The following is a 19944-nucleotide window of genomic DNA, read 5'->3' on the forward strand; positions in this document are numbered from 1 at the left end:
GAATTGTTACAAACATCAAGTCTCACCAACATGACTGCCTAAATGAGACTTGAACAATGACACCAATGGACATGTTAACATGGAAGGAAGAGGGATCTCAACCCTACACAAAGAACTGGGGGATGATGAAAGTGGGGGAAATAACTTTCCTCAAAAAAGAGCCCTGCCATGGGTTATCCAATACAAAATCAAAAGCCCCAAGATCATATAAATACAGGTGACGTTACAAGGACTGAACAAGTTGTATTCATTTATTAGGGAAGTGTAACAATAATTAACAAAAAACAGGATATTGATTTGAGAGGTATATGGAAGGGGCAGGAGGGAAGGGAGGGAAAAGGGAAATGGTGTGATATTATCATTTTAAAAGTGAAAACTATAAAAATAATTTAAAAACACGGAATACAATGAAACCTTTTAGAAGAATGAGGTTGTGCATCTACAGATAAACAAGAGGGCTGAGGAAAGTGACTCAAGTATGTTAAGATGATTTATATTCGAAAATGAGGACCCAAGTTCAAATCCTCAGATCTCTTGTAAAGCAGGGCATGGCAATGCAGCTCTATAATCTTAGTGTTCCCCTGGGAGTTCTCAGCCAGTTAGATCACTCACAAAGGAAGTTCTAAGGCCAGTTAGATAATGTACCACAACACAAACAACAAAAGACCCACACCTAAGCTAACTTCAGCAAGAGTGCTAACACACACACACACACACACACACACACCCCTAAGTGCTGTAACACACACGACAAACAAAATAAGTGTATGTACACAATGGTGTAAACACATGTGTGTGGAAGTCAAAGAACAATGCGGGAATCAATTCTCTCCTTCTACCATGTAAGTCCCTGAGACTGAACTTAGGATGTCAGGCTTGACTGCAAGTGCTCTTACCCCCATCCCCACCCCCCCCAGCTGCCACCCCCCCCCCCAGCTGCCTCAAAGGTCCCCAAAGTATACTTCAACAATGGCCATGTGTTGAACGAGACACTTTCCTTTCTTCTCTTGGTCGTCCGATATACTTCTGAAGTAAAGTACAGCTGAAGTAAAGCTCTCCACGTCTACAGGTCTGTGTAGTTGCACCTGAAGAGTTTAAACAGGCTTCAAAAGTGGCAGCTGCTCACACAGAGAAAAGAGGCCCTTAAACAGAACCCTGAAGAAACTACACTCAGTGGGCAGAAGTTACCAGAGAATAAAGAGTTTGCTGTAACAGGGGTGACATTTCTTCCTGAGATAGAGGAAGGCATTGACAGAGGGGGGCCTGCTCCTAAGCACACACCATCCCAGTGAATTATGAATCACACTCGTCTGCCGAGTGACAGGAATGCTACAAAGGATAAAGTGTAATAAGTACAGTAGTAACTTTATGGGATGGCAAGACGCATAAAAAAGTCAGAGAGGTATAGAAGGAATCCGACAGAAAGTCCAAAGACAAGATCCGATTTAAATAGGAGAGTAGCACAGAAGACAATGCTCACCACGGGTACAAAGGAAGCCCAGCCAGCATAGGGGCTGGAGGACCATGAAAGCTGAGGACTGCCCTCAGATAGTCAGAGACTAAGCGGAGACAAGGGAACTCAGCCTGAGGTAAGAGTTCTTATCCTCATGTGCCTGACAGAATACCTGGGCCCAGAATGCAGAACTGGCATAGCGACCCTGTAGGTATGAGGCGGTGCCAAAGCCTTAACTCAGGCCTCTTCCATATACAACTGTCTACTGCTGGGATCTAGGATACTCAACATTGTCTAGATGGAAACTGTACAACAGGAAATTGTTTCAAACGTATTTATTGTTTTTTACAGATTCTAAATACACTAGTGACCTTACAATGCATGCTGGTGTCTATGATGCGAGGCCTGGGATCACATTTCTGGCCAGGCTCAGCATGACTGTCCAGAAGGTACCTGCCTCACGGGAGGCAGCTTTCTGAGGGGACCCAGAGGAGCAACGGCCAGTGGCACATACCTCTGTGAGCACATGGTCTGTCCTGTGCTGGGGAGGAGCTGCCACTGTGTGGCGGTTTCTGACCTTGGTTGTGAGCTCCTAAGAATTTTTGGAGATTTTGTTTGAGACAGGGTCACACTATGTAGCTCAAACAGGCTTGTAATTCTCTACATAGACAATCCTGGCCTTGAACTCTCAGTCCTGCTGTGGCAGTCTCCTGAGTGCTGAGAATACAGGTTACCATGTATTCTCTCAGAGAGCAGTTTTAAGGTCAAGACATGATGATCAAGATGCCTGTGAGACCATGGTGGAGCCATGCCAAGTTCCTGTGGCTTGAAAACTTGGATGTAAGTCTCATTTTCCGATCACACGGTTGCAGTGCAGAAAGGCATCAGGAGGCCAGGCCTGATATTAGGGACTGAAGAAGTGGCCCAATTCAAGATCAGAACAGTACCAAGTTCATTGTGATTTCCAGCCTCGTGGCTGTCATGGTGACTCCAAGTTCTTCATCACGGTGTTCTCATTAACATGCTGTTCAATGGACGGTTCATGTTGTCAAAGCCCTTCATGTCTACCGCTGCTCCTTCCAGGTAAATGGGTTCCCCTTTGCTCTCACCGGCGCTGGTTTAGACCTGTCAGGTTCTTGAGCTAACACAGGGACACAAGTAGAGACAGTGGTGAGGCTTGCCTTACCTCCAAGACTACAACGGGAAACCCTGGGTTATTCGAGGCAACAGGGACAGCTATGACACAGATTCAAGCATACTAGGGGCCCAGAGGCAGAAGTGGTTTTGGTTTTTGCTGTTGTTGCTGTGTTTGTTTGTCTTGAGAAAGACTGCCATGTAGCCGAGCTGGCCTGGAACTGTTTACCCTCCTGCCTTAGCATGAGTGAGTGACGGAATACAGGGATGTACTGTCTCTCCTCCCCAGCTCTAGCAAGTGTTTCTGATGCCAGCAAAGAAAAGGTGGGGCATTTATTTAAGAATAAGCTACTGAGGCTAAACCAAGATCAGCTTTATTCAGCTCGCAGTGCAAAGCTATCTGGGTTGGTGACATGTTACCAACTGCATGGGACCAGGGTGGGACAGGAGGCAGGCAGTAGTGAACTCGGCAGCACTTACCGTAACTGCTGCACCCATCAGGCCTTGCACCAGCGCTTCTCCAGTGGACTTCACCTAAGAGGGGTCTGGGTCAGAGTCTGCTAAGCCCCCAGAGTGAGCTCAAAGGTGGAACAGGTAGGACAATTCAGGGAGCCCATGAGCCTCACAGTGGGGTCAAGATGGTTGAATGTACTGGAAAAAGAGCCTACAGACAACAAAGGCACTGAGAGACAAAGCAGACTTCTAAGGAAGTCCAGCATAAGGAAGAACAGCCAGCCTCTGGGGCTGTCAGTTAAGAACAACAGGAAGCAAGAGAACAGCCAAATGACCAAATGTGGCATGAGACAGACAGGCGTGCCTACTGAAAGGGTTTCCAAATGGCCAGTCTCCAACTACCTGCTTAGCTGTATGCCCCATATTCATTGCATCATTAATCCGGTTTTCCAGGAAACGCCAAGTATCTTCAAAGTCCGGGGAAGAATCCTGCATCATGACCAGCTCTGTTGTGTTGTAGATGCCAGCCAGCACTGCACGGCGGGTATACCAGTTGAACTGCAGAGACCCATCCAGCAGGCATAGAATCACTGCTCTGTGCATTAGAGGAGTCTTGGGTTTTTCCCACTCAAGACCTCAGGGACTCCCAGGCTTCTTTCTCATTTCTTCTCTCTCTCACTGACACATATGGCCCTCTGGACACCACCACTGCCCAGAACTTGGCTAGGCATCAAAGCTGCCTATGAGGTTAAAGCTGTAAGCTCCTGGTCCAAACCTCTTAGACTGAAAGTCAGAGGGTCTGAATTAAGTACTAGGAACCAGGAGGTTTAATAAGCAGCTGAGGTGATTCGACTGGAGAAATGCCCTGAGTCCTGGGGAGGTTCTACAATCCAACAGTTATGACTAAACCATATTGGGAGGGCTGACACAGAAACAGACAGGTTATAACACCTGGGTGAAGCTGAGAGTTTGAGTCCCTGGTGACTGCTGCCAGCCCTGGTAATTGCTCTTCAGAGGACCAGCTCAGCTATTCAGTGTTTTATTCCTTTAATTTCTTTGCTCTCTAATTTTGTTTTCCTACTATCTCTGTTGGTGGTATATTCCCACACAGAGAAAGTTTATTAAAACACTTTGTTACAAGCATGGTGCGAGCATGTATCTGTGTACCTTCCTATCCTGGGGACCACAAAGTACTATCATATTTTAATTTCCTTTATGAAGGTGTGTGTGTGTGTGTGTGTGTGTATACACACACACACACACACACACATACATCATATATATATATATATATATATATATATATATATATATGTATACTAAAATATCCTACCAGAAATATGGTAGCATTTAACAAGTCATATTCTTCCTGGTGTCTCCTTAAAGGGGTTTATTGATCTCCTAGCAAAATGGGTCAAGATGGGGGAGGAATTTCTTTTTAAAGCAATGTCTCAAAGCAGATATGGAGGAATCTGCTTCAGAGTTTCTGTCTTAGGAGACTGAGGGAAGATGGTTATGATAGAGCAGCCTTGTCATAAGGCCCCAAGGTCCGAGCCACCTCTACAAGTGGGAGGGGTAAGTCACTATTGATGCTCAAATGCTGGTCCCTGTAAGACAATGATCCACATGCCACTCTGGCTCATCAACGACCTTTCCTCTTGAAATGGGAACAACACTGCTGCCCTTCCAGGCTTTTAATCAAAGAAATTTCATAAACTTCAAGAAATTCCTGACTCAAGCCGTTACTAGCAAGCTATGGGCTTATAGAAAATACTCACATCAGTGGACTGGTCCCCAGCATAATGCCACATGTCATCCACCATGCTGGTGAGCAAGCTCAGGCTGGGCGGGATGTTGTGAGGAAGCAGGAGGATGCTGAGGGCCTGAAGAACAAATAACAAAGGAGGTAACATATGCAGGTAACAGCAGCACACACAGGGCTCACATGGGGGAGGGGTTGTCATAGGGATGGCTTAGTTCTTGCTCTTTGAAACCAATCATGGGTGCAGGTAGCAGCAAGAAACCTTGACCAGAAGTGATAGGACCAAGAGCATGGTTTTGTCCTAATCAGAGTCTCCAGGCCAACATTTGAAATTGGGAATACTGACAGCTGAAGGGGTTACTCCTAAGAGTCTTGAAAGTATGGATGGGAAGGATATCCCATTCTGTCACAATAAATTTCTATTGCCTTGCTTGACTCAAGATGATTCCTGCCCCCCCCCCCCAAAAAACAAAATTCTCCCAGTTGATACTAGTGCCAGAACCAATCTGAGGGCCTCCTTTCACAAATACCAGCTTCTCCAGGCCCAAATGAACAAGCTCTTGACACTTTACCAACTCTTTAATCCTCTTGGCTGTGGAGCTGGCAGAGAGGTCCTTCACTGGATGGAAAGTGGCCCAGAAGGCAGCACTGTGTCCCAGGCAAGCAGGAAACCCAACCCTGCATTGCCCAGGCTTTGTGCACCATAGGTGATCAAAGTCTACCAGGTGGTCCACCACGGCCACACTCTAGTCTCATCCTGCTGGAAAGAGGACACTGGGTGCTCGTGTCACCCTCATTTTTGATGTGCCACACACGACACACTTCAGAAAGGATAAAAAGACCTTCAGAAAATGGAGGCAGTCCTTGAGATGAACACGCTTTCGGCATACATTACCCTAGCAACATAACAAGAAACCCAGCCCTCAAGACATGAAACACAACAGGGCATTTCTTGAGTAAAGATGGCTGATACAAGCTTCTGACTGTTGTGACCTTTCTCAGGGAAGACCACTTCTCCTTGAAAGCCTGGGGGCACACACAGGCTACTGGGTGCACCCGTGATATGAACTAGTATACAGGACCCTGACTGGTATGGTTTGGAGTTGTTCCCTATGGCACGCCCTAGCAAGAACCTAGTTCTGCCAAGTGTTCCAGGCTTTCCTGGCCCTATAGTAAAGACTCAGGAGCTGACTTATCAACAGTGTGCTAATGTCCCCCCAGTACACAGTGCTGGGGGTGGGGTATCATTACTGCTGCTCTGGAGCTTTAACATGGACTCTGTACCCGGGGCCAGTGCTCAATGTAGGGGATCAGCATTCTCAGCCTGGTTTCCACTGCATCCCTCAGGAACTGGTCTGTCTTCCTCTTCCTGGAAGAGGAAAAGAAAACACTGTGTCTCTAGTTCAAAAGCAGGAGCCACACTGCCTACCCAGCCGCAGGAGGAATGTGCTGCCAGCTCCTGAGGAAAATCGTCAGCACAGTCTGACTTCAGACCCATCTAAGCTGTAGGCTGCTAGTACTGCCCTCTTGGCACTTCTTGTATCAGCTTCCTGGGGACAGCTGGCGGGCAAGTAGCTGCTACCCTAAGCCATAAAGCCATGCAACTTACTCTGCTTGGCCCAGCTGCACCAGCTTCTGCTCCTCTTCTAGTACGTGGGTAAGGCGAGCATTGCACTGGGTAACGAAGTGCAGAATCAGCTCACTGCCGTCACTTCCAAACATGCTGGCTGCTGCGCTGGACAGACCCAAGGACTACAGGAGAGACAACAGAAAACTGAGTAAGCACATTGGGGTTAAAAGCCTGATTATCACAAATATGTCTTTCCTAAACAGGGGCTAGATTTTCAGTGGAGACCCCTGATCCTTCACTCTGAGCTCGTGGGATTTCAGGGACCACCACTGGTCCACCAAATCCCTTAGTTTATGCAAAGCATGGCTCCAGGTGCACACATTGGAGTTCAGTGGCTGGCTCGTGATGGCTATATGACCAAATATAGAACTCAGGAGTGCACCTTAGGAATCTTGCTTAGTATGTGAAGGTTCTGGTTTCATTTTTGTTGCTGTGACAATACCCAGCACTCTGAAGGCAAAGGTAGGCAGGTCTCTCATTTCAACGCCAGCCTGGTCTACAGATCCAGGACCGCCAGGGCTACAGAGAGAAACTCTGTCTCCCAAAAACAAAACAAAACAAACCAAACAAACAAAACAAACCAAACAAAAAACCAAAAGCAAAACAAACAACAAAACCAAAGCAACATGGGAAAGAGTTCATTTAATTTCCAATTCTAGGTTTTATATGTTATCATTTTGGGGAACTCAAGCAGCTAGTCCTTCTATATCTACAGTCATGAGCAGAGAGAAACAGAGCCACCCACCCTAGCTGCTGTCTGTTGCTACTTAAGTGTTCAGATAGCTTTCTCTGCTCTTACCATCAAGAAGAGCTCATCTCATGAAATAGTGCCATCCACATTCACCTCAATGAACAATCCAGACAATTCCTCCAGAGGCAGGCCCACAGGACAGCTTGATTTAGATCAATTCCTCATCAAGGATTCTCAGGTGACTCTAGGTTGTGGCAAGGTGGCAACTAAAAACTAAGCATCACGGACTGCTGCTCCATTTCAGCCTAGCTGAAAAGGACCATGCTGTGATCCTCCTGGTGAACACATTCTAGCTACACTGACTATGACACTGGCTCCTTCCAGACTTCCCGTCATTAAATAGGTCAAAATACCCCTTCCTAATCTGGGCCAGTTAGAGCCAAGGGATCTATAGCACTGAAACCTGGGGCTCTAAACAACACTGCGAGGGCTTGGAAAGAACATGCCCTTCCTGACACACTCCTTTCTTCATCTTCTTTTTTAAATTTATTTATTTATTATATCTACAGTGTCTGCAGGTCAGAAGAGGGCACCAGATTTTGTTACAGATGGTTGTGAGCCACCATGTGGTTGCTGGGAATTGAGCTCAGGACCTTTGGAAGAGCAGGCAGTGCCCTAAACTGCTGAGCCATCTCTCCAGCCCCCTGACACACTCCTTTCACCCAGAGCTCCAGCAAAGTGGGACTGCCAGGCATCTGTCTTTCAATCATTCAAGTACTTCTGAAGTACAGGGATCAAACCTAAGCAAGCATTCTACCAATGAGCCACAGTCCAAGTTTCTGTCATTTGTTTAAACATACTTTTTTCATTACAGCCACTGAGTTAAACAAGCCGGAGACAGCCTTTGCTTTCCTAATCCATATTGATTGTTGAGCATCTACTGAAGGGAGAACCTTGATAGTGACAGCAACAGACAGAAGGAAAAGAACAAAAATACAATAATATGACATCCTCCTACAGGGCAGGGGAACTGCCTCTCTTCTGCAGGAGAGCAAGGCCATTAAGGAGGGTGCAGCAGGGCTGAGATGAATGGTAGCTACAATCACTGCAGGCCACTGTGTACATTACAAACACCATCTCACTGCACCGCATACTAGCTCTAGTCAGCGGGCACATTGTGGCTATATTTTACAAATCAGGAAACTGCGGCCTACAGCTCTCACCTACAAACTGGGTCAGCAGTCTATAGAAGATAAGAGGGGATGGGTATTGGTGGTGCACACTTTTAATCCCAGGACTCAGGAGACAGAGGCAATGGATCTATGTGAGTTTGAGGCCAGCCTGGGCTACAGAGTGAGTTTGAGGACAGGCTCCGAAGCTACACAGAGAAAACCTGTCTCAAAAAATAAAACAAAACAGAGAATAAAAGGAAAGCCAGTTAGCTCAGTATTCCGTTTCATCTGATTTCTCCAAACAATCCTATTAATTTCTCTCACATTTGTAAAATCTCCATCAATTTCTTCCCTCTCCCACAAATTTCTGCTTCCTCCTACTTCTTACTAAACTTAGGTTCACCAAACTATCACATGCACTCAGAAAAGAAATCAAAAGCCATTGTATGGCTTCCCTTAACATTTAGAAATTAAGTCCAGTGAGTCTGAGGCCAGCCTGGTCTACATAGTAAATTCCAGGACAGCCAAGCCTATACAGAGAGACCATGACCCACCCCCACCCTAGCCCCAAAAGAAACTAAACCCAAAGTTGTCTTCCCCAATATGTCTAATGCCAGTCTTCCACCTGTTTTCCAGATTCTGCAGCTCTTGCCTTAGGAATCTCATGCTTTGGATTTTGCCTGCCTTCTTCTATTCTCTCCACCCTCACTTGTGTTTGGGTTTTTTTTTTTTTTTTTTTTTTTTACCCCCATAAGTATTCAACCATGTCAACCTCCATCCCACTTCCCCAGTTTGGCACAGTCTTCTCAGCCTAATGGTTCTCTACTTCCTCCATGCCACAGACCCTCCCTCTGACTTCTGACCAGTACTTCAACAGCTATTGCTACAATAACCAACAGCGAGCTGTGGAAGATATTTTTGTTCTCTCTCCAGACCTACTTCTCCACTCTCCCTCCTTCCCAGCCCTTCTCTTGTTAGGCTCTCAATATATGTAGCCCAGGCTGCCCTCAAACTTGCAGCAGTCCTCTTGCTTCAATCTACCAAGTGCTGGGATTAGAGGTGTGAGCCACCACATATAAGTGGGATTTTCTCCACTTTATACTCTTGCCATATACTCACATCCAGACACACAGTAGGATACTCAAATAGCCAGCTGTAGTCCTACTAGCTCTTCTCGTTCAGATCCATTATACATGATTGACACCTCCAGCTTGGAGGGCCAGATGTTAACAAATCAAAAAGTTCAGAAGACAAAATGCCAGGCCCAGATAGTCTAGCATATAAAGAAACATATCCCCACCCCTAGTTTCTGGTAGCAGAGAATAGATGAGAACAGCCAGGTACAGGAAATGAAGGCATTCACAGGAAAACTGATGAAACTGGACATTATGTTAGTAAAATAAGCTAGATTCAGAAGGACACATACTTGAATGTTTTCTCTCATGGGCAAAATTTAGACTTAAGTGTGAATGTAACAAAAGTAGAAAGGGGACTCTACGGGAGGGAGTGATCTAGAAGTGGAAGGGAGCAAGGAAGTACAATCGAATTATGTCATGAAAGCAGATGGGAAACTATTTGGGGTGGAGGGAGAAAGGAGATCAACAAGAGAGAAAGAAGCGAAAAGGGGGGAAACACATGGAATACAAACAATAATACTATATAGTTATGAAATGTCATAATGAAATCCATTTCTTTGTATGCTAGCCCCAAAATATAATGGATGGTAAACACTCAGAGGTGGAACACTAGCTTAGTATGCTTTAGGTGAAGTTTCCATCTAATAAATAAATAAATAAATAAATAAATAAATAAATAAAAGATTTGCCTGGGCTGGAGTGAGTGTAAGGCAGTCTGGATAACTTAGCAAGAGAAAAGTCCATATTAAAACAAAGAATAGGAACTGGAGAGATGATTTAGTGGTTAAGAGAATTGGCTGCTCTTCCAGAGGACAAAGGGGTTCAATTCCCAGAACCCAGAACAGACATGTAGGCAGTTTGTCTGTGAACCTGTAACGGTGGCCACACCCCTTGGGGTGTGGCTTTAGGCGGAAGTGGAAAGAGGGAAGCTTGAGACATGGCTTCTGTTTGACAGCTCCTTTCTGGTAGGTCAAATGATCCTGTAGGAAGGGCAGAGAAATGCCCCAAAGGTTCTTTCTATTTTTCTACGTAAGGGTTCCCTAATAAACACCCATTTATCATTTATCTTGGGTCTAGGGAAGTCTTTACATCCTCGCTTTTAGAGAACCTGGCTCAGTTCCTAACACCTAAGGCAGCTCACAGCCATCTGTAACCATTTGTTCCAAGAAATTCAAAACCCCCTTCTGGCCTCCCTCAGGCACAAATACACATGTGGTACCTATGTGTATATATACACATACATACATGCAGGTAACACACACACACAAAACAAAAATAAGTAAACCCCAAAATTTAAGAAAAATGTTGCTAGACATAGCTCAACAAGGAAAGGGACTGTACCATGTGAACACTGTCATTGTCCCTAGCACAGTGGCTGGTACATATCACTGCTCAATAAATATTTAAAGAATGACAAAGATTTCTTAAATTATTTTTCACATTCAAAGAATAGGTACTGGGTAGTGATAGGGCATGCCTTCAATACTCAGGAGTCAGAGACAGGTGGGTATTTTAGTTCAAGGCTAGTCTTGACTACAGAGCAAGTTCTAGGACAGCCAGGGTTACAAAGAGAAACCCTGTTTAGATGTTGAAGGGTGTGGGCACAGAGGCATGTGCCTGTAATCCTAGTATTTGGGAGGCAGAGTCAGCAGGGCCACTGCAAGTTTGGCCTCAAATACATAGTGAGGCCAGCCCAGGCTACATAGTAAGGCCCTGTCTCTAAATTAAAGAAAGAAAGAAACAAAGAAAGAGAGAGAGAGAGAGAGAGAGAGAGAGAGAGAGAGAGAGAGAGAGAAAGAAAGAAAATAGGAGTTATCAAGATGGCTCAGCAGAGAAAAGACCATGGTTGTCGAGGCAAGCTGGATCACCTGAATTCAATCCCCAAGACCCACATGTTGGAAGATGAGAGCCTCTTCTTCTAACTTCTATACTCTGTAAGTTCCTGGCCAGCCTGGTCTACATAGCAAGCTTGGGTACAGTGAGGAATACATAGAAAGACCCTGTCTCAAAAAACAAGCAATCAAAAGTTGTTGCTACAAAAGCAAGCTGCCTGAGGATATAACTCCCCCCCCCCCCAAAAAAAAAAGAGCTGGGCATGTTGGCACATGCCTTTAATCCCAGCACTTGAGAGTCAGAGGCAGTAGGAACTCTGAATTTGAGGCCAGCCTGGTTTACATAGTGAGTTCTAGGGGGCTAGCTTGGTTTATATAATGAGTTCCAGGACAGCCAGGGCTATGTAGAGAGACTCTGTCTCCAAACAAACAAAAAAAAAAACCATTTCTATCCTATGGGGAAGAAAGAGAGTAAAAGATAAGCCAGACAATCCTGTAACTGTGATAGCCTGGAACAAAGCATGAGGCCTTTGTGGTTCTGACTTGGGGTTCATTTGGGCCTGCTGCCCCATCCTCACCTACCTGGGCTCCTTCAGCAATGGCCTCTGTAGTCCAGCCATGGGCAGGCACAAACTCTAGGGCTGCTGTCAAGATGCGATGCTGCAGCTGCTCCTCACTCTCATAGTCCTCTTCCTCCTCTCCACTCTGGTCTGTGTACCTGAGATACAGAGGCCAGCACACATCACCTCACTGTCTACAGCCTGGCATCAGAATGAGCCCAACCAAAAACAGAGATCCTGAGTCTCCTCTAAGCATGTTAAGAAGGGCTTTACTCCTGCAGTAGTATGGATGTTTTTAATACCAACATGGTATCATCCCTTCACTTCTCCCACAGTAAGAAAATGTTCAGGGATTTGAGTTCTTATTATATGAAGACAATGGCCCTGTACAGGCCTGGGTTTCTGCTTCTCATCCTTAGATAGTGTGTCCAACCTGGGGCCCATAGGCAACATGTGCCCCAGGAGAGCTATGGATATGGCTCAACATATTTATAGATGACAAGGTCATGTTGTAGAGTCAGAGGTTGAACACTCCTGCTAACACATAAAGGTTTTTCTTATGTCTGCACCGAACTCTGAAGAGAGCAAGAAAAATTGTTATTTTATTCACAGGTATAGATCCTCAAAAAATATTTGTTGAGTTGCAAAGTATTTAGCTAGTATCTGTTAGCAATCCCAGAACTTGGGAGGTTGAGACAGGAGGAAGTTCAGGAGTTTAAGACCAGTCTCAGCTACACAAGAACATGCCTCAAATCAATCATCAATCACTCACTCAATCAAACAATCAATCAAATAAACAACAGGGCTGGAGAATATCTCAGCAGTTAAGAGCACTTACTACTCTTATAGATGATCTGAGTTCAGTTCCCAGAACCCCACATCCGACAGCTCACAACTGTCATATTTAAGCTCTAGGACAGCAGTTCTTAATTTGTGGGTCTCAAGCCCTTGGGGGTTGACAACACTTTCACAGGGGTCACTGAAAACACATGAGGAATTATATTAAAGGACTGCAGCATTAGGAAGGTTGAGAACCATTGTACTAGGGGGGTCTGATGCCTTGTTCTGGTCTTTTTGGCCCCAGCACACATGTGCACATCCCACAACACCACAACAGACACACACCTTTTTTTTTTTTTTTTTTTTTGAGACAGAGTCACTGTGTATCCCTGGCTGTCTTGGAACTCATTCTGTAGACCACCAGACCAAGGTGGCCTCGAACTCAGAGATCTGCCTGCCTATGCCTCCCTGAGTGCTGGGATTAAAGTCGTGTGCTACCACTGCCGGGCCACCATTTTTTTTTTAAAGTACTTTAAAAAAAAAAAAAACTAGAAAAACTGGGCTAGGCATACCTACCTTTAATCCAGCATTTTGGGAGGCAGAGGTCAGCAGATCTCTTTGAGTTGTAGGCCAGCATAATCTATATGGAGAGTTCCAGGGTTACATAGTGAGACCTTGTCTCAAAACAAGCAAACAAATTTTTGTAGAAAAACTGATGAATACTTTAATTTTCTATTGTGGAAAGTTCAATTTCCAGTGGCAGGATTAATAAGAAAAACAGATCTGCTGGGGGTGATGGAGCACACCTTTAATCTCAGCATCCAGGATGCAGAGGCAGGAGGATCTCTGTGAGTTCAAGGCTAGCCTGATGTGGGATGTCCTTCTGTATGCTGTGAATGTACATTTCTCTTATTCTTGATGAATAAATGCTGCCTGTCCAGTAGCCAGGCAGGAAGTGTAGGCAGTGCTACCAGAAGAGGAGAATTATGGAAAAGGAAAGATGGGGGGGGGGGGGTGTATCTGTGAAAGACTGAGTTCAGTTCAGATCCTAACTCGTCCAGCTCCATGACCTTGGACAAGTTTCCTTCCCTCTCTAAGCTGTGGACATTCTTCTGTTTGATGTGACAGGCTATGGTGTGGATAGGATCACTGGGCAAATGATAAGGACTGCTGATGCCCAGTACAGACTGAACATTCCACTAGCACTCTCCAGCCTGTCCCTGTTCCTTTCTTCTTCCCTGGTGCTTTAACTAAACATTCTACATGTGTGTTGTGGCAGCTTCCAAACTTTCTCCAGCTCCTGTCTGTTCCCTGGAGCTTCCCAGCTGCTACATCTAGTCTTTCCTTGGTCCTGAGCTCTGTAGCTTTCCTCTTGGGAACTCCTCTGTTTAGCTCTGCATCCTCCTGCCTCTTAAGAGTTCTTTGTGGCCACTTAACCTCTCCCACTGACTATCCCTCACAGGAGAGTACTAATTTATAAATGCCATCTCTTGACCTGAACTGCCCATGATAAAGGTGGCCAACCACCTGTGGCAAAGGGCATGCCACCAGGCCCTATGTCTCCTCCCAACTGAGCCATGTAGCAAATATCTAGCATATTAAGACTTAATAACAAAGTGATTGTAAAATATCACACACACACACACACACACACACACACACACACAGAAAGAGAGAGAGAGAGAGAGAGAGAGAGAGAGATCATGTAGCAGCAGAGGGAGCAAGAAGTCTGTGTATCATCAGTTAAGACCATGTGGAGAGACACAGATTAATAGAAATGGGTTAATATTTAAGAGAGCTGGCCAATAAGAAGCCTGAGCCATCAGCCAAACAGTTAATATAAGCCTCTGTGTGTTTATTTGGGACAAAACAGCTATAGGACTGGGCAGGACAGAAATTTCCCTCCACACCAACCTGCTCTACATAGCTAGTTCCAGGACAGAGGACAGATAGAGTTACACAGAGAGACCCTGTCTCAAACAAACAACAACAACAAAAACAAAACAACCAAAACCAACCAACAAACAAGCCACCACCACCACCACCACCAACAACAACAAAAAACCCCAGATCTAATGAAAGTGTAAATCATTATTACCTTGTGGAAGCCAAGCTGGCCCTACACAGAAAATGAAACTTTAAATGTGTTTGTCTTTTGCCTCTATGCCAGAGTTATCTGAGAGGAGGGAACCTCAATTGAGAAAATGCTCCATAAATTCCAGCTGTAGGCATTTTCTTAACTAGTGATTGATGGTGGAGGGCCCAGCCCATTGTGGTGGTGCCATCCCTGGGCTGATGGTCCTGGATTCTACAAGAAAGGCTGACCAAGCCATGAGGAGCAAGCCAGTAAGCAGCACTCCTCTGTGGCCTCTGCATCAGCTCCTGCCTCCAGGACTCTGCCCTGTTTCGTGACTTCCTTCAACAATGGACCATGAGTGGAAGTGTAAGCCAAATAAACCCTTTGCTTCCCAACTTGTTTTTGGTCATGTTTCATTACTGCAGTGGAAACCCTAAGATACTCAAGTAGTTGAGATTACTTCTTCCAAGTTCTTCACTTCAAAGTTCCCACTTCTACAGAGAGAGACACACACGCTTTATCTTTATCATATTATGGTCTATCAAACAATGCAATGTAAACAGTCATCAATAAGACAGGTTAAAGACATTTTTGTTCATTCATTACCAGAATGTTATACCACTACTAAAATGACAAAGACATTAAGAATCTACATCTATGCATCTATAATCCCAGTACTCGGGAGACTGAGTCAGGAAGATGCTGAGTTCAAAGTCTGCCTAGACTACAGAGTGAGATCTCGGCTTTAAAAAATGCTTATAGAAATATCTGAAAGGGGCTGGAGAGATGGCTCAGAAGTTAAGAGCACTGGCTGCTCTTCCAGAGGTTCTGAGTCCAATTCCCAGCAACCACATAGTGGTTCATAACCATCTATAAATGGGATCTGGTGCCCTCTTCTGGCCTGCGCACATACATGCAGACAGAGCACTCATGCCTAAAAAAAAAAAAACATAAAAAAAGAAAAAGAGAAAAGAAATATCTAGAAGGTATTTTTATGTCAGATGAGTTATCTCTGTGTATGATTTCAAGTATTCTTCTCCACAATGCTTGGAAAGGCATTGTTTTTATCCTTTAACTGAAAACAGCCAGCCATAGTAGCTGACTCCCCAGTTCTTTGGAAACAGAGGCTGAAGATTCCCAGAGTTCAAGCTCAAGTTTGCGCTATCAGACTGGGAGTGCAGAGTTAAGTACCACCAGCTCAACAAGAGCTAAATAATAAGACTCCATCAGAAAGAAAAGAGGGAGAGGAGGGGAAGGGAGGAGAGGAAAAGGGAGGGAAGTAAAGAACCAGAAGGAAGGAAAAGAAGAAAAATGTCTGAAGGCAAGAGGGGCTGGTGAGGAGAGAGGTATACTATGAAGCATGCAAAGTGGCCAGCAGTGGGTAGATATGGACACTAATGCTCACCTGGGGGGCTGACGAGGAAACTCTGAGCCGGGTGTGTTTGGCCCCTGTGTCTCAGAATGTTGCTGAGAAAAGGATGAGGGAGGCTGCTGCTTCTGCTCTTCTGAAGACCTGAAGCCCACAGAAGTGTGGAAAGCACATGGCATCAGAGGTGATCGGCAGCGGGCCACTGAAACAGAGACCAGACTGTTGGTCAGTGACATTCACCACGAAATATCCTTTCAGACCCAGAGTGGCAATGAGCATGAGGAGGAAATGCACAGTAGAGATGCCTCTGCAGCCACTCATTACAGTGTTGAGTCCCACACTGGTACCTTGTAAAACAAAAACCTTGAGTCATGGAACCAGTTAACAGAAGGCCTGGCTGTCTTCTTGGCCTGTTTCTACCATTGGTCAGCTGTATGGCTCTGTATAAAACATTTCCCTCGATATGCAAATTAAAATAATTGTTTTAATTATTACTGTGTGTGCATGATGTGCACAGATATCCATTCAATGACACATGTTGGGGGCTCAGAGGATACCTCTGTGGAGCTAGTTCTCTTTTCACCCTTACATCTACTCTGGGAATGGAACTGAGGTTGCCAAGCCTCTTTATCCACTGAACCATCTTGCTGGTCCCATAATACACAGTTTTTTAGAACCCCACAGATTAAGAGTGTTAATCTCTATTTGTTCAATGACAAAGCTAAGGTAGCCTCTAAAAGTGAAATGCTACACTTATATACATGTAACAGTGCCTACCTTCCAAGTGTTTACATGGCCTTTCTTTTCCTTCTTTTCCATGTTCGTGTGTATGTGGGTAGATGAGCATGCACAGTATGTGGAGGCCTGAGGTCAATTTTGAGAATCATCCTCAATCTGTTCTTCCACTTTATTCACTGAGGTAGGGTCTCTCAATCAGATCCAGAGCTTACTGATATGACTAGTCTGCTAGTCAGCCTGAACTAGAGATCCCCAGTCTCCACCTTTGGGTTTCTTTTCTTTCATTTGTTTGTTTTGTTTTGTTTCTGAGACACGATCTCACTACGTAGTCCTGGCTTGCCTGGAACTCACTATGTAAACCAGGCTGACCTCAAACTCCCAAAACTCTGCTTTTCTACCTCCTGAGTGCTGGATCAAAGGTGTGTGCCACCACACTCAGTATTTTATGTGGATTCTAAAGACCACAACTCTGGTCCTCACACTCAAGCACTTTAACCCCTAAGCCATCCCCCTAGGCTTTGCAGCCCCATTACTTTAGGGAATATCAGTAGTACCTCCTGTGCAAAACTCAATACTACCCTACCCCCTCATTTTATCATCAGAATTTGCAAACATGTAGATGAGGTGAAGGAACAAAATATACAAATCTTAAAAATACATTCCTGTGAGCGATGCAAACACATACTATTGTATAACGTGGATCCTATGTAGATACACATTACTATCACCCCAGAAAACTCCCTCCCACCCTTTCAGTCCCCATAACTGTTCTGAAACTTATACCTTAGATTAGTTTTATCTACATATTTTAAAATTTTCTTTAGTTTCATACATATTTTTAAATTGTTTGTTTTTTAGGACAGGGCTTCTCTGTGTAGCCCTGGATGTCCAGGAACTCATTCTACAGACAAGGATGGCCTCAAAATTCAGATTTGTTGGGATTAAAGATATATGCTACCACCATTTGGCTAATTTTTAAAGATTTATTTATGTGTACTAGTGTTTTGCCTGCATATGTATATATGACTACATGTCTGTCTAATGACCACAAAGGTGAGAAAAGCGGGTTGGGAACTGAATCCTGGGCATCTGCAAAAACAGCAAGTGCTCTTTACTGATGAGTCATTTTTCCAGACCTGTTTAGCATACTTCCTTCAAAGATTTATGTGTATGAGTCTTTTGCCTGCATGTATATATGTGCAGTATGTGAATGCCTTGTGTCCATGCTGGCCAGAAGAGACTATGGACCCATGGGACTAGTAGGGACAGAACCTCTGAAAGAACAGCCTGTGCTCTTAACAGATGGGCCATCTCTCCAACCCCATGCTTTTCTTTTTTACTACTTTTTTCTTTTGTCCTGTCTCAGCCTGAGCTATATAGGAAGACTCCGTCTCAAACTAATATAAGCTGATGTTTTGATATTGTGTTTGTGTGTGTGTGGGGGGGGGGGGGAATTCTCTGTGTAGCCCTGGCTGTCCTGGAACTCACAGGAGCCTTTGCCTTCTGAGAGTATTGGGATTACAAACCTGTGCCACCACCACCCAGCTTAAAACAGGGTTTAACTAAGAGATTTAATGTAGGCTTAAGCACAAGGGTTAAGAAAAAAAGAGGCACTGAAAATAAAGTAAGACAAGTCCAGGAGCATGGTCCTGAGTTCAATTCCCAGCAATCTATAATGGAATCTGATGCCCTCTTCTGGCCTGCAGGCATACATGCAGACAGAGCACTCTTCTATATAAATAAACAGTATTTTTATTTAAAGGCATGATGGCACTCTTTTAAGCACTCAGGAGGCAGGGATGGGCCAGTCTCTCTGAATTCAAGGTCAGTCATAGCAAGTTCCAGGTCGGCCAGGGGCACAGAGTAAGACCCTGTCTCAAAAGTTTTAGAAAAGGGAGGGATGCTTTGGAGCCTGTTGCAGAGTGCTTGCATAGTATTGCAAAAAAGATGAATGTTTGGCTTTTCAGGGTCCAGCCATTATAAAGTTGCTGTGAATACACTTCAACTTTTTGTGGACATGATTTCTTTCTTCTTTTCTTTTTTTTCAAGACAGGGTTTCTCTGTTTAACAGTCCTGGCTGTCCTGGAACTTACTTTGTAGACCAGGCTGTCCTTGAACTCACAGAGATCCCGCTGCTTTGGCCTCCCAAGAGCTGAGATTAAAGGGCCACCACCTGCAGTGTGATTTCTTGATTAAATACCTAAGACTGGATTTGTTTGGCCCTGGTATTATTTTTACTACACATATCTTGTCTGAAACTTTAGATAAAACTGACAAAAAGGAAGTCATTGAAAACAATAACCTGGAAAGAAACCAGAACACCATGCATAAAAACATCAGCATTTTGGTATATGCACAGAAAATGGAGCAATAACCACAAAATTTGAAGAGAGGGGTCCCCAAAGTATGGCTGTGAAATCTCTGCAGCTCAGAAGGTTTAGTCGCATATTTATGTTAATGTGTCAATTCAATGTAGAAATATTCTATTTAAGGGCAGTGATTTTTGTTTTTCCACTTAATGGCACCACTGTGCAAAGTTTTTTTTTTTAAGTAAATGTCTATATTAATGAAGAAATAAAAATGCTGAGCATATGGCAACAATGACGGTAAGAGAATGTCACCAACTTAGTGACGGGGGTGGCAATGACTTGTCTCTGGGGATAGACCGTTCTTGACACTCTCGAGTGGTTGGTTCCCTCTGTCCCTCCAGCAAGGCTGGCCCAGTGCCCATGGCAACGGATTGAGACCGCTTCTGCAATGGACGAGTTCTGTGACCTTGGGCACACCAAGCCCTCTCTGAAGCTCCATTACCTCTGGGGAACCCAGGTGACAGGGCTGCCCCGCTGCTTGTGCCCCCTCGCAGCTCCAGTCTGGAAATCGAATCCCACTGATTTCCAGCTCGCGACTTCAGCGAGCTCAACGCCGATGTCCTTCATCTGTACCTTGCTATCCCCCACCACGGCCTTTCTCGCCCTGCGCCAAGCCCGGGCCCGCGCCGTTCCTCCTTCCCCCGCTCTCCCCCGCGCCCGGCCTTGGCCGTCACCTCACCGGGCAGGCACCGCAGCTGCAGGAGCCTCCAGCCCACCCGGCCGAGGACGCCAGACACGGCTGCCGTCGCCGCCATCTTGGAGGTGGGCACGCACGCTGACGGCGGCAA

The 19944-nt window shown here is 45.1% G+C and overlaps 1 protein-coding gene across 1 annotated transcript; it reads right to left on the reverse strand.

Moving 5' to 3' along the window:
* Window positions 1-1782: 1782 nt before the first annotated feature.
* Coq9 (coenzyme Q9) lies at window positions 1783-19942 on the reverse strand. The gene is made up of 9 exons (XM_051201964.1): window positions 19836-19942; window positions 16086-16251; window positions 11846-11981; window positions 6412-6554; window positions 6087-6171; window positions 4819-4923; window positions 3443-3598; window positions 3068-3121; window positions 1783-2594 (listed from the first exon to the last, which is right to left on the reverse strand). Exons 1-9 carry the CDS (start codon window positions 19909-19911, stop codon window positions 2559-2561), a joined length of 957 nt encoding a protein of 318 aa, XP_051057921.1. The 5' UTR covers window positions 19912-19942; the 3' UTR covers window positions 1783-2558.
* Window positions 19943-19944: the final 2 nt, after the last annotated feature.

Source organism: Phodopus roborovskii, unplaced genomic scaffold, assembly GCF_943737965.1.
Source record: "Phodopus roborovskii unplaced genomic scaffold, PHOROB, whole genome shotgun sequence".
In the NCBI taxonomy this organism is placed as follows: domain Eukaryota; kingdom Metazoa; phylum Chordata; class Mammalia; order Rodentia; family Cricetidae; genus Phodopus; species Phodopus roborovskii.